General features: G+C 53.7%; 10 protein-coding genes across 10 annotated transcripts; 5 read left to right on the plus strand and 5 right to left on the minus strand.

The window, feature by feature from the left end:
• Positions 1-588: 588 nt before the first annotated feature.
• M409DRAFT_62079 (uncharacterized protein) lies at positions 589-2,291 on the plus strand (the record flags this gene model as incomplete). Its single annotated transcript, XM_033815010.1, has 2 exons — positions 589-1,917; positions 1,959-2,291. The coding sequence occupies 2 exons, from the start codon at positions 589-591 to the stop codon at positions 2,289-2,291; spliced, it is 1,662 nt and encodes a 553-aa protein (XP_033674727.1).
• A 399-nt stretch (positions 2,292-2,690) lies between these two features.
• Positions 2,691-3,766, plus strand: M409DRAFT_16109 (uncharacterized protein; the record flags this gene model as incomplete). Its single annotated transcript, XM_033803496.1, has 3 exons — positions 2,691-3,025; positions 3,081-3,548; positions 3,604-3,766. 3 exons carry the CDS (start codon positions 2,691-2,693, stop codon positions 3,764-3,766), a joined length of 966 nt encoding a protein of 321 aa, XP_033674728.1.
• Positions 3,767-4,304: 538 nt separating this feature from the next.
• On the plus strand, positions 4,305-5,277 carry M409DRAFT_62081 (uncharacterized protein; the record flags this gene model as incomplete). Its single annotated transcript, XM_033815011.1, has 2 exons — positions 4,305-4,682; positions 4,741-5,277. The coding sequence occupies 2 exons, from the start codon at positions 4,305-4,307 to the stop codon at positions 5,275-5,277; spliced, it is 915 nt and encodes a 304-aa protein (XP_033674729.1).
• A 46-nt stretch (positions 5,278-5,323) lies between these two features.
• On the minus strand, positions 5,324-6,975 carry M409DRAFT_48760 (uncharacterized protein; the record flags this gene model as incomplete). Its single annotated transcript, XM_033811033.1, has 4 exons — positions 5,324-5,477; positions 5,528-5,633; positions 5,687-5,767; positions 5,832-6,975. 4 exons carry the CDS (start codon positions 6,973-6,975, stop codon positions 5,324-5,326), a joined length of 1,485 nt encoding a protein of 494 aa, XP_033674730.1.
• A 327-nt stretch (positions 6,976-7,302) lies between these two features.
• On the plus strand, positions 7,303-8,301 carry M409DRAFT_16112 (uncharacterized protein; the record flags this gene model as incomplete). The annotated part of the gene is made up of 1 exon (XM_033803497.1): positions 7,303-8,301. The coding sequence occupies one exon, from the start codon at positions 7,303-7,305 to the stop codon at positions 8,299-8,301; it is 999 nt and encodes a 332-aa protein (XP_033674731.1).
• Positions 8,302-8,419: 118 nt separating this feature from the next.
• M409DRAFT_16113 (uncharacterized protein) lies at positions 8,420-8,878 on the minus strand (the record flags this gene model as incomplete). The annotated part of the gene is made up of 3 exons (XM_033803498.1): positions 8,420-8,686; positions 8,742-8,787; positions 8,847-8,878. 3 exons carry the CDS (start codon positions 8,876-8,878, stop codon positions 8,420-8,422), a joined length of 345 nt encoding a protein of 114 aa, XP_033674732.1.
• Positions 8,879-12,410: 3,532 nt separating this feature from the next.
• Positions 12,411-13,178, minus strand: M409DRAFT_48762 (uncharacterized protein; the record flags this gene model as incomplete). Its single annotated transcript, XM_033811034.1, has 1 exon — positions 12,411-13,178. One exon carries the CDS (start codon positions 13,176-13,178, stop codon positions 12,411-12,413), a length of 768 nt encoding a protein of 255 aa, XP_033674733.1.
• A 1,099-nt stretch (positions 13,179-14,277) lies between these two features.
• On the minus strand, positions 14,278-15,491 carry M409DRAFT_48763 (uncharacterized protein; the record flags this gene model as incomplete). The annotated part of the gene is made up of 2 exons (XM_033811035.1): positions 14,278-15,279; positions 15,318-15,491. 2 exons carry the CDS (start codon positions 15,489-15,491, stop codon positions 14,278-14,280), a joined length of 1,176 nt encoding a protein of 391 aa, XP_033674734.1.
• Positions 15,492-15,950: 459 nt separating this feature from the next.
• Positions 15,951-18,456, minus strand: M409DRAFT_48764 (uncharacterized protein; the record flags this gene model as incomplete). The annotated part of the gene is made up of 3 exons (XM_033811036.1): positions 15,951-16,078; positions 16,151-17,902; positions 17,955-18,456. 3 exons carry the CDS (start codon positions 18,454-18,456, stop codon positions 15,951-15,953), a joined length of 2,382 nt encoding a protein of 793 aa, XP_033674735.1.
• Positions 18,457-19,828: 1,372 nt separating this feature from the next.
• On the plus strand, positions 19,829-26,641 carry M409DRAFT_62084 (uncharacterized protein; the record flags this gene model as incomplete). Its single annotated transcript, XM_033815012.1, has 2 exons — positions 19,829-20,184; positions 20,356-26,641. 2 exons carry the CDS (start codon positions 19,829-19,831, stop codon positions 26,639-26,641), a joined length of 6,642 nt encoding a protein of 2,213 aa, XP_033674736.1.
• Between the last annotated feature and the right edge of the window lie 33 nt (positions 26,642-26,674).

Here is a 26,674-nt window from a genome sequence, read left to right on the forward strand (position 1 = left end):
ACCGCTGGCAAAGCCTGATGACAAGGTCTGCTACTTCGCTGCAGCACCGTATCCCTTCGTGGTACGCTCATTAGATGGTGACAACCATCAATTGATTGGCGATGCTCTTGTCCTGGGACTTGAAGAAAGTGACATGCTTCATGTCGACCCTCGGGAATGGTCTGTCATTCTGGACCGAGCACGGAAAGCCGACTCCAATCTCAAGTCATGGATGACCTCAGCGCGCCGCGCAGAGTTGAGACGCTCGGGGGCTACTGCTGCGCTTCGCGATGAAGATCAGCTACGGAAGAACGAAGTTGAAGCAGCAATCTCACGGATCAGGTCGTTGTACCGCGAAGCCGACGAGCATCATCAATGGATACCCATGCGATGAATTGAAGGCTGTAATACAGCCCTAGTCGTGGTTTTACGGCTATGATTACAACTCAGACCTCACTCTGATGGGACTTACTCATCAACAACAATGCACCACCCACTGAGATGCTTGACGAGCCTCTAATACATACTGTTTGAAGAATTAATCTTGCCAAGTGGAGAGACCCTCCTCGTCGCCAGAGTGTTGTGAATCACGAAAGGGGAATTCGAACGATGAGTCGCGAAACAGACGTTCTGATCGTCGGCGCAGGGCCGATCGGCCTTCTGGCCACATACATGCTTGCAAGACAAGGCATTACGACCCTTACGATCGACAAAGAGGACAAGACGGCGTCAGACTATCCTATGACTGGAAGGGCTTGCTGTCTTTACCCTCGCACACTTGAGTTTCTCGACCAGCTGGACCTCTACGATGACTTAGCCCAGACGGGCTTCATTTCCCGTGGCACAGTGACTTACGAAAAGACTGGCTCGAGAATAGCGACAGGCATCAGCACGCTTTTGCACGGCGTCAAAGATAGCTATTTCGACCACACGTTACATGTCCGGCAGAAGTATTGCGAGGATGCATTTCGCGACGCTGCTGCGAAGCACGGTGCTAAAGTCACAGTGCCAGCGACCCTAAATCGAATCGCGGTCAGCGAAGAGACACCAGATGACTACAAGGTGTCCGCGACCTATCTGGATGCGGCTGGTGATTCTGTCGAAGTCCGAGCGAAGTACTTGATTGCCTGTGATGGTGGAAAATCAGCAGTCCGGAAGTTGGCAGGCATACCCTTCGAAGGCGAAAGCTCAGTACATCATCTCGTCCGTATGGATGCTGTTGTCGAAACGGATATGCCAGAGCCACGTTTGGGGTTCGCATTCATCCACTCCCCCACTCATGGACACATTCTGTGGACTGCAATAGACCATGGAGCCACTCGAATCGGCTACGGTCTCAATGCAGCGCTGTTCCAGAAGTACGGACTTGAAATGAGTGCCGAAGACGCCATGTACGAAGCGAAGCAAGCTGTACTGCCATTCAAGCTCGAATTCAAGCAGCTAGATTGGTTCACAGTCTATGTCATACAACAACGTATAGCAGAAAAGTTCCACGACCACAGCAGACGAATCTACTTGGCCGGCGATGCTGCACATACGCACAGCTCTGCAGCCGCGCAGGGGATGAATACCGGGATCCATGACGCTACAAATCTGTGCTGGCGTCTTGCAGGCGTGCTCAAGGGCACGCTTCATCCTCGCGTGCTATCGACATATTCCGACGAACAACGCAAAGCCACGCAGGAGCTCATTGCCATTGACAAAACCATCTCGGTGTTGGTCTCAGGCCATAAGCCCGAACATCTGGCCAGCTCGCCAAAGTCCCCGTCTGAGCTGCTCCAGGAGTTCCTCAAAGGCGTATATGCGTTCAACTCGGGACTTCCAATCAACTATGAGCCGAGTTTCATAAACGACAAAGCCAACAGCCTCGCCATCGGTCTCGACATTGGTCATCGTGTTCCAGACACACTGCTGCATAAACCCGGCTTACGACTTCCCGTCCGACTACTCTCTCTACTCAGAATGAATGGAAGTTCAAGTGTCTGGTGTTCACAGGGGATCCAGCTCGTCCTCCAATCCTAGAGGCAATCCGTCAAATGAAACCGCAAGATCGATTAATCCAGACCCCCGTGATGGACCTCTTCACCATTGTTCCCGGAGTCGGCTTCCAGTTCGATGAGACTCTGGGCTTTGAGAGATTTGGCAACGCGTACTGGGATACGGAGTGGAAAGCACACCTCGAGTTTGGAATCGGGGTTGCACAAGGCGCATGTCTTGTCGTGAGACCTGATGGGATTCTTGCGTTCACTGCTGCATTGAGCGTTGAGGGCTTCGAAAATGTCCGGCGTTATTTCAGCGAGCTTGAGGCTTGAGAGATGTCTTAAGCAGACATGTGGCCCGTTTCAAAGGTCAGCCTGGAGGCTTTCTTCAGATAACACTGTGCGCTCCCTGCTACAAAGCTTGCGACTGATGGACTGGCCGGCCAGTCATTCACCTCACAGTTTTCGATGCGATCGGATGTTTTCGGAATGCTTGAGAGCATGCCTCGGTAATATCATTGGCAGTAAACCTTCAAACACACATTCAAATCAATGTTGGACTTCAAAATTGCCATCTTGGTGCATCGACTCAAGACCTCGGCAATGTCAGCGAAGTGGCTGTGATAGGTGGAGCTCGACGTCTTCGATTAATGTTGAAGATGTAAAAACCACTCAAGTCCTGCTAACATTCTTCGGCGTACCAGTCTGATATTCTGAGTATCGTGAGCCATCATGTCGAACGGCCAGCCAGTCCCAACGAAGCTCCGAGCGTCGTACGCCGACGTTCCATACCAGGAGATCAAGATATCACATCACCCGGCCTCTTCGCCTACGCCAACTCCAGTGTTGATCTTGACGCTGCACAGACCGAAGCACAACAATGCCTTTACAGATATCATGACTGATGAGATTGAGCACTTCTTTGCTCTCGCAAGTATCGATGATCGAGTGAAGGTCATTGTAATGACTGGCCATGGGAGAATCTTTTGCGCCGGACAGGATCTCAATCAAGGGTTCAGACTGCAGGGGAATGGCAAGAACGAGACTGATCGGACGCATCGAGATGGGTTTGTCGTCTTCTCATGGCCTGGTGGAACTTGAAAACTCACTGACCGGTTTTAGTGGAGGACGAGCATCATTAGCCATGCACAACTGCACGAAGCCCACCATCGTCGCCATCAACGGACACGCCATTGGAGTTGGTATCACCATGACACTCCCAGCCGTGATGCGCGTCGCCTGGTCAAAGGCCAAAATCGGATTTGTCTTCTCAAGGCGCGGCGTTGTCACCGAAGGCTGCTCATCGTTTTTCCTGCCACGCCTCGTTGGTTTCTCGAAGACTATGCAACTGTTGATCACTGGAGCTACTCTTCCAGCATCAGCCAAGCAGCTCCATGGCCTCTTCTCTGATTTGGTCGAGAGACAGGAAGACGTCCTGCCAAAGGCCTTGGAGATTGCGGATGATCTAGCGGTCAACACCAGTAGTGTGAGCACCTACATGATCCGGGAGATGCTGTACCGGGGAATGCCTAGTGCTGAAGAGGCTCATCTACTGGAGTCTCGGGTGATGGGTCACATGCGAGGGAAAGCGTAAGCTTTCAATCCCTTGTCAAGTGCCGAAACTATTCACTGACCCTGTTCGCAGTGATAACGATGAGGCTGTCAATGCCTTCTTGGAAAAGAGGAAAGCCACATTCACGGCGACCGTACAGAAGGACTCGCCGCCAGTGCATCCCTGGCACACGCCTATCAATGTGAAGAATCCGGCTGTTGCTGACACGTCAACGAACGGGAAGCCGAGACTTTAGATGATGTACGGGGTGTAAGTATAGTAGCAATGTATAGATTACCAATTGCAGCGACGACCTACCCTCGGTGTTCCGCTCAAAGTGGGACATTCATCCCCATTATTCCCAGGTTCTCTGAGCAGCTGACGGTGCAAGTAGCATCGCAATCGCTTGTGAAGAGTCGGAGAGATGGCGGCTCCATACGTTCTACTTTGACCGGAATGAGGAGGGTAGGCAACTTGTCTTGCTAGCTGCAAGGCTGATTCCGCCATGTGCACAACACCCTGGTGAAGTGAAAATGAGCGTTGAGTAATCGCCACAGCCGAACCGGCACAACTTTGAGCTGCATCGGAGAGACTCACGCCATTCCGACGAGAGATCAGTATAGGCCAAATTGATCTCAAAATTACTAACAATCTTAGTCGATGACCTTCTATCTCCTACTACTGTGAGAAGTCAATGCCGCTTTAAAGCCAGCGGAAGCCTCAGCCTGACAGAAACCGCTCGTCACAACTCCAACCTATTTGACAACCACCAACAAACCGCGAACTACCCAACCATGTCCTTCAACCCCCAAAAAGACATCCCCTCCCTCGCCGGCAAAACCATCATCGTCACCGGCGGCAGCAGCGGTCTCGGCAAAGAAACCGTGCTCCAACTCGCCAAACACAACCCGCACCAAATCATCCTCACAGCGCGCACGCAGCAACGAGGCGATGCCGCGATCCAAGAGATTGAGCGCGAGGTCCCCGCGAGCAAAGGCAAGCTCCAATTCCTACAGCTTGACCTGGGGTCTTTGAAGTCTGTGAAAGCCGCCGCGGAGACGTTTGGGAGGGATCATGATCGTTTGGATGTGCTGGTTAATAATGCGGGATTGATGAATTTGCCGCCGGGGTTGACGGAGGATGGGTATGAGGTGCAGTTTGGGAGTAACTATGTGAGTCGTTGCCCAGCATCCAACTTTTCGGAAACAGCTCTAACAATGCACTTTCCAGATGGGCCCAGCACTCTTCACCAAACTCCTCCTCCCAACCCTCCAATCCACCGCCTCACAACCCGACTCCGACGTCCGCATCGTGAACCTCAGCTCCGAACTCTTCAAGCAAGCCCCCAGCGAAGGCGTCCTAATCCCCAAACTCAAAACACCCCTCACGGAAATCAACAGCATCGCCCGCTATGGCCAGACCAAGCTAGCGGATTACTACCACACCAAGAGCCTCGCGGAGAAGTACCCCAACATCACGAGCGTGGCGGTCCATCCCGGGCTTGTCAACACGGGGATTCTGGAGGATTGGAAGAAGCGGTCGCCGTGGCTTGGGTGGTTGGTCGGGTCGCTTGCGACTGTGGTTGCGGTAGATGTGCAGAAGGGGGCGAGGGCGCAGTTGTGGGCTGCGACCGGGAGTGGGGTTAGGAGTGGGGCGTTGTATAAGCCTTCGTTGAAGGAGTATACGGAGAAGGCGTTAAAGGACGATGCGCAGGCGAAGAGGCTGTGGGAGTGGACAGAGAGGGAGTTTGAGCAGCTCGGGTATTAGAGTGTCTGTACTTGCGTTTTCTGTTAGCTATACCAGCGTCTAATGATTACTTGTCGTCTTCAGCTATCGATTCGATATGTCCAGTTGCTGCTTTGCCTTCAAAGACTGTTTGCTCAACTGCGAGGTCTCGTTCTGTGAGAGTGACGACCTTGTCACCGAAGGCAGACGCGATCTCTTCTAGGGTCTTGTGTCTTGTCTCACTGCGAGGGGTTAGCCTTATTCTACCCGGGGAACATGCAGATAGACTCACGGGAAGTAGAAGTAGGCGGTGACCAGGAAGAAGAGAGTATATCCGACGAAGACATAGTAGTAGTTCTCATGTATCGTTGCGAAAGCAGACGGACCAGCTTCGGTGACTGTGTCGCAATGTCAGAGTACTACCTTTTCAAAGTCTTGGATATGTCCTTACTTGCAACGTTGACGATGAAGTGGGAAGCCGCAGCTAGTCCCATAATCTTGCTTCGAAGCGACATGGGCAGAATCTCAGCACCTATGAGAGGACAAACGTCAGCAAAACCATCCTCCGCGATTGGTAGCCCTCCAATCTCACTTACCATACAACCAAGTCGTGCTGTTCAGCATGCCATAGTAACAAACGACGAAAAGATAGATTCCCAAGACCGCGAACCCTTTACCGACGTTGTTGTTCGTGTTCTGAAACTCTCTCTGCATGACCGCCGTATAAATTTCGATGAGTATGATGCCAGACAAACCAGTGAGGATCATCTTTCGCCTGCCCCATTGGTCTGTCAGGTATCGTGTTGTCAACGCGTTGCTCAGGAAAGCGATTGTTCCGTACACGCCTGCGAGTGCCAAGATGGTGTGAGACTTGATTCCAAGCGACTTGAGTAGGATCGTTACGTAGTATTGTATAACATTCACACCAGTTAGAGAAGTCATCGTCTGCACTGCAATGGAAGCAAATGCTCGGTGCTTGAAGAGCTTGAAGATCTGGCCGTATGTCTTGACTTCTCGTTCTTGCTCGTACTCAATCTGTGCCCGCATAAGGGCGAACTCTTCCTGGGCCTCATGGGAGTGCAAGTCCTTGCGAATGCGAACGAATTCGATGCGTGCTTGCTCGATCTTGCCGCTTCGAATGAGTTGTCGGGGCGAGTTGGGCATGAAAGTCATAAGACCGATGAACATGACAATCCCCCAAGGAATCTGAATTCCTAGAGGAAGCCGCCACTGCACGGCACCGTAGGGAGCGTAGCCGCACGCGAAGCCGACCCAGTTCGAAGCCATGGTGCCGAAGGAAATGCCGCATCCTGAGATACCCCCAATCAGACCCCGCTGATGTGGTGCTGATATCTCTGAGAGGTAGATGGGCACAGTGCCGACCATGCCGCCAACTGCGATGCCGGCCAGAACCCGACCAGCAAGGAACATTCCCATGTTGACTGCCGCTGTCTGGATGACGACCCCGATGGTGACGATGATACACATCATCTGCATGAAGCGTATTCGACCGAGCTTGTCGCCCACTGCGGTTTGGATAAGAGCCCCGACAGCCTCTCCTGCGATGTATACCGCGACCACAGCTCCAGTCATTCCATTGGAGGGATGGCCCATGTATTCGATCCATGACTGATGGGCAATGGTAGTCGTAGCAATGCCTGTGTCGAAGCCGAAGAAGAACGTGCCTATGGCGGCGAAGACCGCCACTCCAAACGTGTACCAGCTACTGCTTCGAGCCATGGTGACGGTAGGAAAGTGAACGAAAGGGAAGCAAGAACAGATGCAATTTGAGAATCTTTCCTCGTCTGCTTACCTGCTGTAGTACCGTCGGCATTCCTGCCTTGGATTGTCGCGTCTTCGTCCTCGTGGGCATATGCAAGTCGATGATCAATTGATGAACCCCGCCTTTGGGGGGTTTGTGGAGGTGGAGTTGATGAAGATGGGGTGAGGTCGGGTGAATGAAGCCCGTGAGACGCCGTCATTTGCCGGGAACCCGCCATTCCTCTTCGGGACGCTGACATCGACTTCACCTCCTGGCTGCATGTGAACCACTGGGGGCACAATAACATGTACTTGTGCATCTTCTTATTGCTGTTCGTCTATCAATGTCTCGCTTCGCAAGTCCAGCAGGTCCCTGTTGGGCCTCTTCCTCAATGGCTAGCTCTCCAGGACGATGATGATCCGCACCCAAAGCAACCAGGTTCTAGAGTGCCGGTACCTGCATTGTACCACAAACGCTATTCCGAGCAGACTTTCATCGGAACTCATGATGCCGTAGCAATACGCACATCCGAGAACAACTGGTCATTGAGTGGCAATCAATACTTCAACGTCTCAACGCAGCTGAAAGCTGGCGTTCGGTTCATCCAGGCTCAAGGCCACAATGACCCGAATGGCAAATCGGAGATCCGCATGTGCCACTTCAACTGCGCTCTCATGGACGGTGGAAGTCTTCATGAGCTTCTCGCGACAGTAAAGTCATTCCTGGATGAGAACCCTCGAGAAATCGTAACGCTCATGCTCGTGAACGTCGGCCCCCCTCTCGAGCACTGGGCCAGAGCCTACTACGACACCGGCCTGGACATCATGTCCTACATACCAGCTCCAGATAAGACCTTCGGCAACATGAAAACTGGTGACTGGCCCACGATAGTCGAGATGGTGGAAACCAACAAGCGCCTTGTCTCATTTCTCGACAAAGGCGCCGACGAGACTCAAGTCCCCTTCCTCCTCCGCGAGTTCAACTACATGTTCGAAACATCGTTCGTCATCGACCACTCCTCCCAATTCAGCTGCGAACCGTCTCGGCCTTGGTACATCTATGGCTATATCCCCGACCGACTAAGTCTGGTGAACCACTTCTTGTACGCGAGCTTCCTGGGCTTTCGATATCCCAATGCTTCCTATGCGAATACGACGAATGGTGCAGGGTTCAGAGAAGGAGAACTGGGAGAGCATGCTGTGCGATGTAGGTCGCTGTACGAGCGCCGGCCGAACTACCTGCTCGTTGACTTCTTCAACGAGGGCGATGTGTTTGATGTAGAGTATGGAATGAACGCATACTGATCGCTTGATGCACCGCCTTCTCCTTTCTCGCCCGCCCCCGATCTCATGTGAAAATCTCCATCCCAGAAAGAAAACCGCCGTCCATCCCCAAAACTCCATCATCGTCCAAGCCCCCAACTCATAACTCATTGGCACGATCGCCGCCCGAAACCGCGAAATCCCTCACACAAGTCCCATCCTCCTCGCCCGCGAGATATCCATCCGGGGGAGCTTTGCCCGCCGCCACTCCCGCCGCCTCCGCCGCCGCCGCCGCTTCCTCCAGCTTGAACTTGCTCACCTGCTGCGCGATGAAGGCCGCAGGGTCGCGCGCGAAGACCGCACTCTCCTCGTCGTTGGTAGCGCTTTTGCGCTCGTTTCCCGAAGGCATTGCGATGGACTGATGTTGCTGTAGCTGCGTCGTTAGCATGGTCGCATTGGCAGTTTTGGAGAGAAACATGTACGATTTTGATGTGAGTTTTGAATGCGAGGGAGCTCTGATTGTCGGCACTGGGATCGTGTGTTAGTATCTCCTGCTGCCGCTTTGATAGCATGGAAAAGTGACTTACGAGTGCTTTTCGGTGACGTTGTTGAACTGCATTGAAGCGGGTTGAAGGCTACATGATAAAGTGTTGGCGGATCTATTGATGATGGCGTGCACAATAGCAAGTGAATAGAAGTCGAAATCTCACATAGGTGAAGAGTACATTTAGAAGCGTCTCTCTATTTACTGCCACATGTCGTGAATGCCTCGTTCGTGTATATAAGGGTTGCTACGGGTTACGATTCGGCTTTCACATGTGAAGGAAGCTTGATAGGCTCACTCGTGCTGTAACAATTTTTCATAACAAGTGCTCTTCATGTGTTGCCTACTTCGGAGTGTCTATTGACTTGTGCTTTGTCTTCAGGAGACACCGATTGAGCTCGTGATATTATCACATGGAAAGGAAATCTCGACTTATCTCCCCCCTCGCACCGAAGGACTCGACAAACGTCCAGGCAAGGTACCAGTCGCATCAGACTCACGATCGACGAATGTCGGTGTCAAGGCGGTAGCGAGCCAGCGTGGTGAGAAGAGCATCTCAGGAAACCCGATCAATAGTCAGTTCGAGCGCGGAAGGGCGATCAGAAAGTACTGGATGTCGAATGTTTAGAGAGGTGACGTAGTCTGGGTTGTGCTGCTGATTTAGTCGTGAGGACAAAGGCGTTCCTGTCGTCAATACATCCAACAAACAAACCACCCCATCCATCATCCAGTCCCTTCTCAATCATCAAACAAAAGTCAATAACATCGACTTCCCAAACTCCAACCCCAACCCATCATCGATCCCACCCCCAAAAACCGGTCCACCCAACTCCACCAAGCACTCTCAAACACCCTTTCCCATGGGCCCCCGAACCCCCACGTCCCAGCTCTCCAATCTGAGACACGTTGTATGTAAGACCGTTTAACCGCGCCGTCGGGACACTGATTCTAAACGATCCGATTCCCATGGGAACAAGAGCCGAAAGGCGGGGAGGGAGGAGACTGTTTGATTAATACAGTCCCCAGCACAAACGTTAGCAACCCCTGTTAGCCTAACGGTGAAAGGTCGAAACGCACACGCTGTCAGTGCTCAATCGCACAGACAGGATTTGTTTGCAAGACGCTAGCAGGGGTTGCTAACGTTTATGCCAGAGACTGTAGTTGCGTGGCGGAGGATGCGGACGTTGGTATCGAGGGGGATGGAGCGGAGATGAGTGCGGGTTTTTCTTTTTTTTTGTGGGGGAGGAGTTGACGGGGTGACGATGGGGGCGGGTTTGAGAAAATGGATGCGTGGTCGGTTGGTTGGTGTGGGGAAGAGGTCTCAAAGCGAAGTGTGTCGATGGCTGTGTTCAAAAGGATTGACTTTGTTTGTTGGTTGACCTTTGTCGAGGCCAAGCTCGACAAGTCTTTTCGTATTTTGTACGGGTTGTACCTTTCGCTATCCTATCGACAAGTACCCTTCCACCGAAACTCATGTCTGAATGCAACTCCATAGTCGAGGCCTGTGAGGCATAACATAGTAATAATAGCCCACTCCCTTCTGATTACGCCGTGGTTTCCTTTATACAAGTACCTAAATGCTCCGTGACCATTCCCCAGTCTCAATATGCGCCTTGGTTTTCGTCGTCGTTTGGTGATGAATGTCGCTTGCTGAATAAAAAGTGGGATATCATGATGAAAAACGTGGTGTCGCCGAATGAATCGAAGTGGTATTGCCGTTAGAGAATCGAATCAAGTCCAGCTTGATCGGTCATGCTTCATCTCCTATGGCCGTAAACCGATGCCGGTCTTGACTCGCGTGGAGATGGTGGTGGGACGGCTGGCTCCTCGTGGTTGACGATGCGTAATGACAGCTCGTTGCGTGGCTTGGTTGCGGATGCCTTGAGGGCTTTGGTGAGGTCTTCGGCGGAGAAGGAGTCGTTGCGAGGGATGGACGACTGTTGAGTCGGGAGAGGCATGGTGTCGGTCATTTTGAGTTTGGTTTTGATTGGTTTGTTGGAGGTCGACGTGGTGGAGGTGGAGTGTCGACGATGAGTGGAGTGGGCTTGTTGTAGTAAGGTCTTGTCGATGTGGCTGGCTTCGATCGAGATTAAGATCAAGTTGTCTGTCGGTGTAAGTTGGCAGTATCAGATCCTGTAGCAGCAAGCGTAGTGAGAGGAAACAAAAAGGTTTCAGAAAGAAAAGAGCGAGCGAGGCGTTTGATTAAGTACAACCCCGAGTCTCCTACACACGCACCCTTACCTCAGCCCGAACGCCTCGTTTTGGCAGTACAAGAAAAAAAAAAGGATCGCGACACGACGACCAAGAAAAGGCACAGACGGACAAGTAAAGTTTCCCTCCGCGCGGGATCCGGTAACTGTATCCCTTGGTCGCCGGTGCGTCTCGTTGATTCTGTGTTTGCAACGGCACGGCCGCTCAGCAAATAGGATGGCGTGCCCGGAGCCCATGTTCCTGGCCGAGCGTCCTCACACGAGCGAAAGGCGATTCCGTGGGATGCCCTGCGACGTGCGGAGGAGCGATGCGAGGCGGGTGTCCGGCGCGTCATGGAGTGGTTTGTGTTTGAGCAACAGCGCCAGCACACACCTCACCGCTCGAGAGATGTGATGGGCATTGCCGCTTCGAGCAGCGGCGGGATACTGCACTCGGCGAGGTTGCAGGGTTCGGCGGCAGCAGGACATGGGATGTGCAGCGGCAGATCTAAAGCCTCTTTGCCTATCAGATAACCCATATGTACTGCACCGGTGCAGCGCATCTTCGTGCTCGGAATAGAAGTGGAAGGCCAAGTCGTGAGACCGACCACGCCACGCCGTGCGTACTCGCTGCTCTCTTGGGGGCGAGGGTGAGGCAGGCTGCCACGATACGGCGCCGTGGGATTCGCTCGCTGCCACGTCTCTCTCGCGTACGGAGACCGACGGCTGATTTGCGCGCACAAGCAGGAGTCAGGACGCCCGGCGTCGCGAGTGCGAAGGAGTGAGGCGGATCCATTGCCAGAGAGAAAGCTGGCACTGGCACAGGCAAACCTTCTCCATTCTCCTTCTCCACCCCCACACAAACTCAATCTCGCGGGCTGGAGCGGAATCACGACGGGGAGCCAGGCCCGTCACACCACCGGCGGTACTTGCACCGTTGCCGGATGCCTTTCCACGGTACAGAAAAGCCTCTCTCCCGATCGTCGTTTGCCCTTGCCGAGAAGAGACTCATCAGATGGAGGCGCTGTTGGTGCGCAGGAGTACAGCGTGGCTCACGCTGTCTGTGTGACGCCCGCGCATCAGATTGACAGGTTTGCATGCGGAGAGACGCCTCCGTCTTTGCGTGTTTGGAGGGCAGAGTTGGGCGAAGACAAGCTCCCGTGGCACTCGACACCGCCCGTTGCTGGCACAAACGGCGACCCGTCTACCGGAAATACTCCCATCGCAATTATCTCGGCTCATCATGACTTGAATCGCATTTGGAATTTGCAGGCGTGATCATGGACCTCCTGATAATCCGTACTGTATCTTCGATACGACGCTATGGTCTCTGCGACATTATGGATTGAATCGCCTCATCCTCAAACGACACCGACACCACCATCAGTAAAGCCCGTACTTGCCACGATATCGCCATCTCACGGCTCATCCCCATCCGGACCGAAGCCGAATGCAAGCCCCCTCTTACCGCCTCTCCTCCCATCCTCACGGCCCGACCGCCCATTCCTCCTCTTCTTCCCTCCTCCTTGACCATCCACATCTCTATGCCGCACCAACACATCCCATCCCCGCGGCCACGCCATCCTGCCCAACTCCTCCGCAAATGCGACGCTCCGGTGCCGTCCTCGTTCGCAGAAACAGCTGATGCGGAGTAATCGCGACGAGTCTGACTCTGACTCTGACTCTCCCGGCTCAATTTCCCCAGACGAAGAGTCGGGTTCTTCCTGGTCGGAGTCGTATTCGGTGGTCTGCGAGGCTGTCTGTGCCTGCGCCTCCTCATCATCGGCGTTTTCAGCTTCGCGAGTGTCATCGTCACTGGGGTTGTCCTCGCGTGTTGTGCGATTCGACGGGCCGGTGGCTGGTGGTGAAGAGCTCGTCGTCGTTTCAGCACCAGCCACGAAGCCGGTTTCTTCTGGATGAGATGCTTGCTCCAAAACTTCATCGTCGTGTCGAATATTCGCAACTTTCAAGATCTCCTCCATGGCAGACTGCAGCAGGTTGACGAACGTGGCGTCATGAAGAAGATGCTCCCGCAACCTCTTCGAACGACCATCATAACTGTCTCTAATGTGCTTCGGTGGGTTTGTTACCCTTCGCAAATCAAAGCTGATCTCCGCAGCCGGTATCAACGGAGGCGCATGCGAGTGAGACCAGATGGCCAGCGTTACGTGTGACTCTTCACTCATCCTGACACTGGCACTTCTTAGCTCAGCAAAGCAACTAATATCTGGAAACCCGTCAAAGCCTTCTCTCCGTGTCCTTCGTAACGAGACTTTCCCTTCACCCTGGACTTCCAGCAAAACCCCTCGCGGCAAAATCTCTCCAGACCTGATCAATATGCAAGGAACGTCCAGATAAGAAAAAAAACTCTTCTTCAAAATCAGGCCTCCAATCTCTCCCTCCAAGGTTCTCCGCAAAAACTATCTTTGATCGCCCACAAAGCTACCCCAAAAAGCTAATGCAGCTTCTAGAGCCTCCCGATCCTTCTTTTATCCAGCTATACGCGTCTCACGCCACTATAGAAAGGGTACCCTCCTCGTTCCGGTCAAAGTGGAACGTATCGAACTGCCGTCTCTCTGCCTTTTCGTAAGAGACAGCGCTACTAATTACACTCTAAGCTGCTTAGAGGGCTTAGGAATAACGGGGATAGATGTTCCACTTTGAGCGGAACACCGACGGTAGAAAAAAGCTCTTCCTGGTCGATTTCATCTCCAGAATTTCCACATACACGCCTTGTGCCGTTGGCTTACCAGACATGCCGCTGGCGTGAGATTGACTAACAATGTTCAGTAAACGTGCATGTGGACGAATCCACCATCGAACATCGAATTCTCCTGGACTCCTGCTGTCATCAGTCGAGCAGTTGGACCTCCCATGCCTTGGCCCGAAGCTCTCGGCATGCAGATGCGAACTCCGAATCGGCAACACAGACGAGCAAGGCCTGCCCTTCTTTCACGATATCGACAAGATCGTCAGTCGATGGATAAGGTGAGTCTGCTCGCCGTCGACATCATTCAAACATCCCAACGCCCTCGATAGCATAGTACTTGCCAATAAACTCCAGCGCATCCCGACGACTGTCTTCTCGCGAGACACCCTTTGCAAGCCACTGGATCGGCACCAACACGCCCGGCTCCGGCAACAGCGGCGCCCTCTCCCTCTGTGCGCGGAACGTATCCCAAGCCATCTTCGCGTACCTGAGCATCACATCAGCATACTCATCGTATACAGCTGTACGCTGGTCCTGATCTCGAGCAAACATCATCGTCAGGCGGACGCGGTGCGTCACGAGGTAGAGCCGGAGGGTCGACAGAGCGGTGAGTTCACATCGTCCGGACGAATACGTTTCGCGGAGCCTCCTCTCTCTCTCTCATCGAGCAAGATTTCCATTTCCGTGATCTGAGATTGTAGCTGCAGGCGGCTGAAGAGGACATGAGCAGGCACCTCAGCTATCGGCATCGTGTCCGGGTGATCGTAACGACGGACGAAGCGTGTGATGCGTCGGGAGAGGAGCATCATACGACCCTTGAGAGCGAAGTAATCGTCAGCTGGACGATCCGAGAGCGGCGTGAGTCCAGATGCGAAGATCTTGTCGTCGTGCTCGGAGCTCCGGGTGACGGCGTCTCGTAACATCCTGTCCAAGTCTAGGCGTCCGAGGGTGTATAGCAGCTTGGTGAAATCGTCACGAGCGGGATTCCGGAGCCCGGACGGCGGCCACGTTGGCGAAAGGCGGTGCCATTCTCTCAGGAGCCGGAGGCCGTTGTCGAGGTGGATGTCTGCTGCTTGGGGGTTCTTGTTGAACAGCTCGAAGCAATAGAACACGGCGCAGCAGTAGAGACTCGTCGCTCGCTTTTCGGAGATCGTGCTCTCTTGCTCCATGTGCTCGACAGCCAGCTGTATCGCTGTGACATAGAGCCTTAAAGTCGATCCTGAGAGTGTCTCGGCGGAGGTAGTGACTCGCTCTCGATGCGCGTTGCTGATGGCAAGAAGTGCTTGGCGCACGGGGACGCAGTACTCTGACTTTTGATAGAGCATTGAGGTCCAGAACTCGGACGCCAGATAGCCCTTGAAATCGGCGGCGGCGAACGTGCGGAAATAGTGAAGGGCGGCAGCATGCGTGGGAATCCATCCTTCTGCGAGGCTGTCCAAAGAGGCTGAGGGAGGGCAGCCTGGCGAAAGACGCAATAGATACTCCCCCTCCCCATCTGCGTCTCGAAAGCAGTCGTCGTTCGCCACCGCAAAGCGTCGTGACGAGGACTCCAACCCATTGGAGCTCTTCAGCCGATCCTGTGACCTGGTGGCAGTAGTAGTGTGCATCAGCACACAAGTAGGAAACGTCCACTGTTTATATTCGCACTCCAGCCGGTGCTTGCAGCAGTTCTCGCATTGCGGTGGCCCACCACGGCACCGGATCCTTCGCTGCTTGCACTGGACGCACCCCAGGCGGGATTTCCGGTGAGGTCGTTTGGATGGCATCGTTGGGCGGGTGGGTGTCGCATGTCTGGTGCCAGTCTATTCCTTTCAACGGGTGAGGCCACTACTAGGAGATGTGCAAGCTCTACATGTATGGTTGTCGGCCTGCCTGTCTAGCTTCAATGATCTTAACTGGATTAGGTAGCTTAAACAGAATTTATCAAACCTTAAGGAAAGGTAGACTGTGAAGGGCATCGGAGATGAATGTGTCTACGAGTGAGATGGCGGGTGGGGTGTGTCGTGTCTAGTCAGAAACAGAGGGAAGGAAGGCGGGAAAGAGTCGGTCATGAATAGAAAAGCTTAACATTCCGTCAAGAATCCGCAATCAGCATCTCCATCGCGAAGCAACCTTTTACTCGTTCTATCTCAAAGACATCAAAAGGTATCAAACCGAGCAAAAGACATAGGGAAACAATCTAACCGACCCAATCTAAGAAGCCTCTCATATCGTTTCTTCGTCAAACATGTTCTACACTTACTTCTTCCTAAGAAGGAGCATTGCGATCAAACGTTCCCGCCGTGAACACTCCGCTCCCGGTAGTTGTGTTCAGCGTCAGCGTCATGCCCGGCGAGAGGACGGCTTGGTTGAACGAGTACTGCGAGACTTTGTTCGCTGTTGTCGAAAACCATTAGCATGGGTTAAGGTCAAGAGGACGGGGTAGGGGAAAGTGACGAGTGAACTTACAAGATACTTTCTGTGCACCCACAGTCGCGGAGCTGCCAGACAAGCTCACGTCGTAGTACTTGAACAAGGTGATGGCGGGCGTGGCTTCGTAGAAGGTCATAGTAAAGTGATAGTACTCTGACGGACGCTGGTAGGCGGATGTGTAGAACTCGAAGGTAATGACACGGGTGCCTGTCGCGCCGGAGACTTGGTAGTAGATACCCTGCTGGGTGCCTTGGTAGATGTACAGATCATCCCAAAGAGCCATGATGCAGGTATCCGGCATGTTGCTGGCGGGCAGAGCGGTGTTCACGTACGTGCCTGAGCGACCGGGGAAGCCGACCCAGCCGTTGATGCCGAGGTAGATGGAGCTGCTGTAGGAGCCAAAGGTGCCGATGGAAAAGGGCAGGTTGAGGGCGTAGTAAGAGTCGTCGTAGCTTGAGGGGGAGCCGTTGATGCTGCCTACGACAGCAGTGGCGGAGGAGAGGACGACGGGGGGAACAGTTTGCGTCGAGACGGTGGTGATGGTTGTCGTGGTCGTTGTGGAGGTATAGCTGGTGTAGAGAGGTGTTGCTGCGGTGAGGGTGGTCGTTCGGGTTGTTGTCGCTGTGCCGGTGGCTACAGACGAGCAAGCACTAGAAAGGACTGATGCAGGCCAGTTGGAGGCAGACGCTGGAGTTGCGACGGCATGAGCCTCGATTGGAGCTGGAGCTGGTGCTGGTGCCGCTCGTTTCTCTTCGACAGCCTGTTCGACCGGTGCTGCTGCACGCTTCTCGGGGACTTCGCGCCTCTGGGGAGCAGCACTTGTGCTGGCGACGACGCTATCGACAACCTTGTTGGTGTAGGCTGGGACAACGGACGAGAGGATTGAGACAACATAAGCCCCAGAAGTAGCGGCGGGGTCGATCGGATAGGCTGAAGCCTCGTCCAGGGTAGTTGGGCTCGCGGTCGGAGGTGCATCTCTCTTCATAGGAGGCACCGTCGAGGTCGATGTCGACGATCCGTAGCCAGTGATGGTCGTGGTCCTTGTGTAGCTGTACACAGTCACAGTGCTGGTAGAGGTAGATCGGACTGTGGAAGTAGCTGGCGTGCTGTAAGCCGTCGACACCGCGGTGGAAGTTGGGGCGCTGTAGTGGATGTATGACGTGCAAAATTCCTGTCCAGAAGTCTGCAAGTAGGACACCTGATTTGGGCATACAGGCAGGCCAGTGTCAGTAGCGTTGCTGTAGCTGAAGCTGTACTGGATTGTGTAGTGATCATCACCACGCCACTGGCCGTCGTTGGTCCCATAGCTCTGATCCCAAGCCTGCGTGTACATGACACAGAACTGACCCTCCGGCTCACCGTTCTTGAGCAAGAGGTACGAAGTGATGAACTTGCAAAGCTTGAGCTGGGTGATGTCCTGCGGTGGGTACTGCTTGTTGTAGACATTCTGAGATTCACAGGCCGCAGTGCACAGACGGGTGTCATATGCGCCGGATGTGAAAAGCTTGAAGCCCATATACGTATCGCGGTTAATGCAGTCCAATGGAGCGTTGATAGAGACATTCTTCAAGATAGTTGGAGCCGAGTAGCCTGCGATCTGCTGGACAGCAGTTGTCGTATAGCCGTTGCTGCCCGCATAGACGACTTGGAAGGCAGAGCGGGTGTCGTTGCTATCGAGAGCACCAACGGATTCGACTGGACCGCCCCAGAATGCACACTTGATGTTGGCGAAAGGCGCAGGGTTAGGGCAGTCGTCTCCAGGTGTGGCAACAGGAGCCCTTTCGAAGACTGTGGAATTGATCAGTAAATGTCAAGAGAGGTAGACAACATAATGTCTTACAAAGGTTGAAGCCAAGGCACCCAGCGAGGGCAGTGCAACGCGTTGCGCACTGCTGTGGGTCGTAGGAGCTGATTTGCTGATAGCCCAGGTAGCCGTATCCGACAACAGTGTTGGTCAGAGCCTTGAAGTTGCGGGAGTAGCCACTGGGAACAGCTGCAGCGTTGGCAGCAGCGGCGGCATTTGGATCGTTCTGGAAAGCCGATGGACTGGACACATCAATGTTGTACGTGTTGGCGATGGTAGGCTCGGGGTCGCAGGCGCTTCGGACTTCCAAATCACGCTTCTTTTGAGGAAGCGGGTCTTCAGTGACCTCCGCTGCAGCAGATGAGATAGCTGCAGTTGGATCGTATTGGACAGTCTGAGTCTTGAGACCAGGAACTTCGGTAATTGTTGGAACGTAGTCGTCCACAACGGCCTCGTAGTCAATGTACTGTCGCTTTTCAAGCTGGGGAGCAGCACTGGCCAAGCCAGCAACTGCGGCGAGGAGAATGCAGGACTTCATCCTCAACGACTTGGTAAAGAATGGAACGATGTTCAGAAAAGGATGTACAAGCTGAAATCTACCTGGATGGAGGTGAGACAGGGAGCTGTTAAAATATACTTACCTTCCTCAAGCCCGCTCGTCGATGGACACTGCAACAAAACATGACCTTCGATTGAGTGCTGTGATGGCGCAGGCCAGAGTCGTCTCTTTCTCTTGAGGCGACTTGCCTGTTGAAGTCAAACATCCACTAAACAGCTCTTCGAAGCACGTGGGAAAAGACGACCTGTCCGGATTTGGATTTTCTCAGGCCGCCGTCGTGCAGCATGACGTGGCCGGATCGATGTTTGCGTGCTGTTCTGGCTTGATCTAGAGTCGTTTGAGAGGTGAGGTCGAAAGTCAAAGGTTGTTATCAGCTCCCAAAGCAGCTGTCCTGCCCACGTGGGTATCAAAAGTTTCTTGGCCAACAGCCAAGGCGTCGACATTTTGCAGCGCGATAAGCCGAGACCGCGGGATACTATTCTACCTACACTGGTGATTCCTCAGTATCGTGAACTGCGCAGGACGCTCCGACGCCTTGGTCGGACACTTGCTGGCCATATGGCAGCAAGCTGAACAGAAAACCTACACAGGCTCTTGGCAGTGTACCGTCCATCGTGCATCGTCTCGTACTTTCCCATGGGTTCAGCTGGCAACACTTTTCGACCAACCAACCAAAGGGCCAGGCGAGGCGATTCGACGACGATGCAGCTCATGTCGGCGGCTGGGTATCCTTGGTGGTGTCTCTCTGGCAGTCGGCGGAGAGTGTGGCAGTCGGAGCGGTGAGCTCCTCACCACATCGCCTAGTGCTGGTATTCAATGGTATTGTCGTTGAATGGATGAGACTGAATAAACTGGCCATCTGAATGAACTGGCCATCTGGACATCGGCCGCCCGAGGAAGTGGTGTTGTCGCGGACCGCATGAGAAGACGACGGGCAGAAGAGACCAAGAGTGGAGCAGCGCTGCCCTTCATCCTTGTCGGTGCCGCGGGACGTCTCGCGAGGATGGCGCGTTGGCGAGGACTCACTTCTGCCATGGGTGCGGTGATTCCGTCCGTCACTTCGATGCAGGAGGAGCAGGTGGTGGTTGATGAAGCTCACCTCACTTTGGTCTCCTGACCTTGCGCATTTGAGTTTCGGGTTCGGGAAAGCGCAGGACCCTGGATCCAGTCGCGTCTCACGCGTCTCCAGCTTCACCTCACTCCTCCAAGCCGACACGAAGCATTGCCAAAACGCCCATGCCCACGCCTGCCTCCACGCCCGCGCCTGCATACATGCGTTGCCCCGTTCTTGCAACTGACAAAAAGCCATAGAAACCGGCATAAGCGCATCAATCAAGGCGGCTCCATCGCTATGCGACAGCGCAATTTGTTTGAGGTCATGGACCTCTCCAAGAGTGACTCCGACGAGGACACCATCGTGGTGAGCCATGCAACGACCGCATCTCGCTCGAAGCGGCCGCGTGGAAGCGATGTCTCTACCACCAACGCTCGACCTCGAAAAGTCGCAAGACTCAAGACTGCCCCTCAGAGTAAAGCCAAACCTCTAAGAAGTGGCCGCTCTCAAGGTTCAGTCCCAGCGACTAAGGCCCCATTTTCATCACAATCTCCACGGCTCACACAGTCCAGTCCTGTGACTGCACCTCGCACTGTGCTCGGTGAAGTGAGCCCGTCTCAATTCCAGAACCGACTACGAGGCCCGATCGCTTGGTACAACCCGCCTGTACACAAGCCTGGTTTCCTGTCGCAATTCTCGACAGTCGTAGCGACCCCCAAGATCACAGACCGCTTCTTCTCTTCCCAAGCAACGACCTCGTCCCACGGACGATCTAGGCGAGCAGCCGCAAGAAAAGCATATGCTTCCATCACTTCGTCCCCTAGCGAATCAGAGGACGAGCTTGCCGGACATGTTCGCTCAACTTCAGTAAAGAAGAGAGCAACCAACACACTTAAAGCTGCCGCTTCCAAGACGCGGACAAAGTCGAGACGCAAGGATTCTGACGACTCTGACTTCTCCGCAGAATCTGCTGCATCAGACGAAGAAGAGTCCGACGACGGTGACGTGGCCATGGACGACAGCAGTTCAGTCCAAGCCAGCGAGAGCGATGAACAGGATGTCGTTAGGCCAAAGAAAGCGTCCAAAGCTCGAGCCAAGTTGCCTGCGAAGGCAAAAGCCACCACGACGACAGCCGCGTCGACTGTCGCAAAGCCCCGTGCGAGCGCAAAGGACATGGTGAATCTGCTGAGAGGGAGCAAAGGTCTCGACTTGTCGCTGCCGCCAGTGTCCAGCATCCAGGACATATTCCAGGACTTGACTTCCAAGGCTAATGCACATGGGCTTGACCAGGCGATTGAGCACCTGCGAAAATCGCGGCCACTTCGCGTTGCTACCATGTGCTCCGGGACTGAGTCGCCACTCCTGGCACTGGAGATGATCAAGAGTGCTTTAGGACCTCAGGCCTTTGAGATCGAGCACCTGTTCTCTGCCGAGCTTGTACCTTTCAAGCAAGCTTACATAGAGCGCAACTTCAGTCCGCCTCTGATTTTCAGAGACATCACCGAGCTCATCAACGCCTTCGAGGATAATGAAGGACAGCCAGCTGCTACGACAGCATACGGCGCGAAAGTTCCGGTGCCAACCGACATAGATGTGCTTATCGCTGGTACATCTTGCGTCGATTACTCAGGAATGAATTCTAGAAAGAAAGGCATCAACGATGGCGGCGAATCTGGCGATACGTGGCGGGCCGTAATGGACTTTTGCATGGCTGCAAGACCAGCTATAGTCCTTTTGGAAAACGTCAAGGGCGCGCCTTGGGACTATCAGCTGCAGGAGTACCAAGACATCGGCTATGAGACTGTCGGAGCTTTGGTCAACACCAAGGACTACTACATTCCTCATATCCGTCAACGTGGATACATGGCTTGCTTTGACAAGCAGAAGCTGAAGACTGGGTCATCCAGGGCAGTGGCATCCCAGTGGGCGGAACTAATGGAGACCTTTAAGCGGCCGGCGAGCTCTCCGGTGTCGTCTTTCTTCCTACCAAACGACAAAATCGCACGTCAGCACATTCGCACGGACGATCCCACCCGAGAAGTAGATTGGTCCACATGCGAGATCCGGCACATACAGTATCGTCAACAGCTTCGCCTAGGTAATGCACGTCCCATCACAAACTGGTCCGCAAGTGGGTCATTGCTGGTACCTGACAACGGTAACCTACAGTGGTACCAGAGGCAAGTCGAACGAGTGCTGGACACTATCGATGTTGGCAATCTGCGCAAGGCATTACCGAGTCTGGGAATGTATGACAATCGGTACAAGACTCGTGTTGTCGACCTATCGCAGAACGTGGATCGAGACAGAGATCATCGACCATTTGGTGTGGTTGGATGCATTACGCCATCAGGAATGTTCTACATCTCTGATGCTGGCAGACCTCTGACTGCTGAAGAGACGTTGCAGCTTCAGGGCCTTCCGCTTGACAGGATTTCCTTCACAACTGAGTCCCCATCCGATGTGCAGGACCTGGCTGGAAACGCTATGTCAACGACCGTCATTGGGTCATCAATCTTATCGGCGCTCATTGCTGGATACAAGATGATCCCACAAGCGAGTGCAGCCGAGCGTGACTTGGAAAGCAGCGTTTCGAATGGTCTAGAGCCGCAGCTTATGGCCAGCGATGACATGAGTATCACAGGATTCAAGTCAGGCTTAGGGGTCACGAGTACTGCAGACGTCCTACTCAGAGCAGCCCGATCCCTTCGGAAGTGCTACTGCGAGGGTCCGAAAGGTGTGACTTCCAGGTCTCTTCAGGAGTGCTCGGATTGTGGGCATACGACATGCGTTGCTTGCGGTGGCAACCCTCCTCACAGCTATCGTAACGTGTCATCAATATCGAGCGATGCACGGCTAGCTCCAGGACAGTTCGAACAGGAGTTGCGAGAGGTGCTACCTCTTCGTCTCTCGTTTGACAACAATGATGTGTCGGTGGACGAGATGCTCGGCAACGCCATAGACCCAGAATATTCTGGACAAGTGAGTGAAGCGCTGAAGCAAACATTCAGCTTTCAACACGTTCGGCGCACGCATTGCTGGTCGGTGCTCTACCAGTCTGACTCCGCATCTCTGGAGCTTGCGATTGAGAACGAGGCCAACGCAGAGTGGCGGCTCTTCGCGCATGCCTCATCTGACCTGCCCAGTGATAGCAAGCTCCGTGGTCTGCTGCAACAGCCTGTGGCTCGTAGCAAGATGCGCGGTGATTTTCTGGCTTCAAAGTGGCAAGTTAGGTCACCAATGCCGACAAAAGTTCCCATAGTGGTGAAGGCCTCTGGCTCTGGGCTTGCATCATGGTGGGCTCGCAACGAGTTGCCTGATTTCCTTGATCATTCCGTCTGGCAGACTCTCACAATCAAGGCTGAGAATGCAGGAATCTCAAACGATCCGGCAGTCGAATCTGTGTGCGGCGTATATGACCATCTTCCGCTGTGTGGCACGGCATGCAACGGTCTGTACAAGAAAGCTGGCCATGGTAGGCCTATCTACATGTTCCTCGATCCCACGAGGATTGGTGATCCAAAGGAGGATTGTTTCGTGTTCTCACACAACAAAGCTATCCTTGAATACGACGAAGTCCGGCCTGTCATCGCACGCATTGACTCCTCCTGGCGGCCATGGTCAGAGAAGGAGAAGGAGAAGGGGAGAATCCCGGCTACCACGCGAGCCAACCTCATCGTGGATGACGACTGGCTTCCTTCAGACTTCAAGCTATCGTCTACAGACACAAGCCTTGAGATATGCGCACCGAATCAGCCTGCACTCATCGGTGAGACGCTGGATTGTGCGACCACGCCAATCCTCGTGTCTTGTCGTCTGGCGGCCGGAGATGCTGGGGCCATATCAATGCAGCCACACCAGCCTGGGTTCTTCGAGAAGCATGGATGGATATTCGAAGCTTTGCGCCGTCACCTGCCACCTGAACAGTGGTTGCCATTGCAAAACGACTATGTCGACTGTCACTGCAACAAGTGTGCCCCTCGACGTCCCGAGATTCGATGGGCCTTAAGCGACAACAGCAACATTGTTGCACAAGAGGATCCAGCAACAGCTGCAGCATATGAGCGAGCCATCAAGTCAAGACCGGAGCCATTGCTTGTAACGGTCGTCGATGGGCGTGAGATTCAAGTCGGCATCAACATTACAAGCCTTGGCCATAGAGCAGGTGCACGTTTGCGGCATGACTGTAGACCGGAAGCCACCATTTCATACGTCTGGCGCTTCACGACAGGTGCAAAGCAAGCAGACAGCTTTATATTCAAGCCCTTCGTCCTTCTATCGACAGGGGACGTCGAACCTTTCAGCAGCGATTGTGGTCTGACGGTAACGCTTTTTCCGAAGCAACGACTAGCTCTAGCCTGGATGCGTAAGCAAGAGCAAGGTGTCGACTTCCTGCTCGAAGAGGTTGAAGAGTCCTCCCTGACTGCACTCGGCTGGCAAGCAGAAGTCAAGGCTCGAACCACCTTGACGGTCAAGGGAGGGATATGTGCCGACCATCCAGGATTTGGCAAGACAATCCTCAGCTTGGCTCTCGTCCAGTCTGAATGGATCGAAAAGAGCAAGGCCGGTATCCTCAACGAAGCCAAAGGCAGCCAATCTGCGGTGGTTGGACTTATTCCTATCGCTGCGACTTTGATCGTCTGTCCTGCCGCGTTGTTGAAACAGTGGCAATCTGAGGTCGTCGAAAAGCTCCGAGTTAAGCGCCAAGTCATTGCGATCAACACCATAAAAGACCTTGACAAACATACGATCTCTGACTTTGAGAACGCTACAATCATTGTCGTCAATCGGAACGTCTTTGGAGCTGATGCTTATGCAGAGCGTCTAGCTACTTTTGCTGGTGTGCCTGGGCCAGCAACGAAGTCAGGTCGCTCCTTTGCACATTGGCTTAAGTCTATTGCACAAGATGTTCCAACGCACGTCGACATCCTTGATCGCGGATTCGGATTGAAGAAGCTGCAGCGTCACTTGAAGGACGTATACAAAGCTAATCTCGACAGCGACAAGTTCAAGATGAGCGTTCCGTCGCGCCGACTTCGCGGTAGAGAATATGTGGCTGGCAAAGAAAAGAAGAAGGTCGGTGTAGAGACGACAGCGGCTGCTCCAGACATTGACGTCTCGCAAGTTGGAAAGCCATTGCTGGAGATGTTCTGCTTCAATCGTATAATGGTGGATGAATTTCATCAGTACGAGCCCAAAGAACGCGCCGCAATTGCTGGATTGAACGCCGACAAGCGATGGGGACTTTCTGCAACGCCAGCAATGGACGACTTCTACGACATTGCTCAGACTGCGAGCTTGCTGGGTATACCACTGCGTACAAGTAGTGGTGCGAGAGGAGTCTTGAAGACAAAGAATGCCCGAGACATGAAGAAGGAAATGACGTCTTTCGAGCAGTTTGATCTGATGCGAGACCTACCATCCGATTCCATGCATGCGCATATCCATGCTACAGATCAGCGATTCTTGGATACTTTCGTGAGGCGTAACATCTCGGACTTCAATGAGCACCTCGTCTGCTTCGAGCATCTGCATCCAGTGCGGCTCGATGTATCTCACATGGCTCTTTACGCGGAGATCTCCCAGCATCTCAACTCCTCAGACATGAGAATCAAGAAGAGCACAAAGGGCAAGGCCACGGACCGCCAGGAACGCTTTCACAGCGTGACTAATGATTGCTTGACCGCTGAGGAAGCTCTCTCGAAAGCCGCGGCTTTCCTCGACGGAGACGAGCGGGATATCGACGAGATCATCAATCGGCGAAACCGACAGGCTGAGAAGATCCTTGGGGAACTTGCAGAGGCTTTGCATACTGCGAGCAGTGAAGAGCCCGCTGCCTTTGCTTCCTGGAAAGCTTCACGACTAGACGACGGTAGGCTTGGTGACAGGGACACAATTCGGGAAGTTTCACATTTGCTACGAAGCTCTATGACAGTGGCGAAGAAGGGCAAGGCACACGCGAAAGTGAAGAGCGACTCCGACGGCGACAGTGCCGACCCGGAGGACCATGATGCCAAAGTCTCCTTTGCCGGGCAAAAGGAAAAGACCGCCAAGCTCAATGCAATGTGTGAGAAGCTTCTGAAGGCTAGGCGGTCCGCACGATACCTTCACAACGTTAAACGAATTCAAGAGGCTGCCAAGAAGGGTGAGGAGAAGGAGGATCTTTGCGACAATCCCGAGTGTGGGAGTCGGAGTCTACAATCAGAAGCAGCTGGGGTATCAGTGTTCTGCGGCCATCTCATCTGCTATGCCTGCTACCTACGAATGCGGGAACAAGGCAGCGCCACATGCCCAGCAGACGATTGCTCGGAGTCCATGCCAGACACATACCTGCTATGGTCACAGAAGATGGGCGACATGTCGAGCCCTCAGACAATGCACGGCGCCAAAGCTGAAGCCGCCACGAAGCTTCTACATCAGATCGAGAAGCAAGGCGATCAAGCGATCCTGTTCGTGCAGTACGAACAGCAGCTGTACGAGATCGAGGCCGCTCTCCAAGACGAGGACATCTCAAACACGGTGGTGAAGAATGGACTCGCTGCTGGACGTCAGGTCGAGCAATTCGTCAAGTCTGCTGGAAAGGAGGATCAGATCACCGTCATGGTGCTCAATGCGTCCGATGAGACGGCGGCTGGATTGAACTTGCAGAATGCCAACCACGTCATCTTCCTCAGTCCGCTGCTGAGGGACAGTCAGTACGGCTACGACTCCACGATGGCGCAGGCAATCGGTCGTGTACGACGATATGGACAGAAGAAGGAGATTCACGTTCACCGGATCTTCGCACTGGATGCGATTGACGTCGACATCCTGGAGCACAGAGAGCGACGCAATACCGCCCTGACAGAGCGCGGTGGACCATCCGTCGTACCTCCAAAGGCGGCGAAAGAGCTGGATCAGCACGGTCTTGAGAAGAAGGAGAAGACGCAACTTGTTTGTGAGGACGGCATGTTCAGTCTGCGGCCGCAGAGTTGGCTGGTGAGATGTGGAGCGGATGACGATATTGACGAAGTGAACAAAGTGAAGGGCAAGAATCGTGTGTTGGGATGGGAGGACTACAGTTCTTTGGTCAAGTTTAGCAAGACGTTCACGGAGGATGATGATTGGTGATTGACGAGAGAAAGGGGTTGGGTAGTACAGCAC

Source organism: Zasmidium cellare (assembly GCF_010093935.1).
Source record: "Zasmidium cellare ATCC 36951 unplaced genomic scaffold M409scaffold_1, whole genome shotgun sequence".
Taxonomy (NCBI): domain Eukaryota; kingdom Fungi; phylum Ascomycota; class Dothideomycetes; order Mycosphaerellales; family Mycosphaerellaceae; genus Zasmidium; species Zasmidium cellare.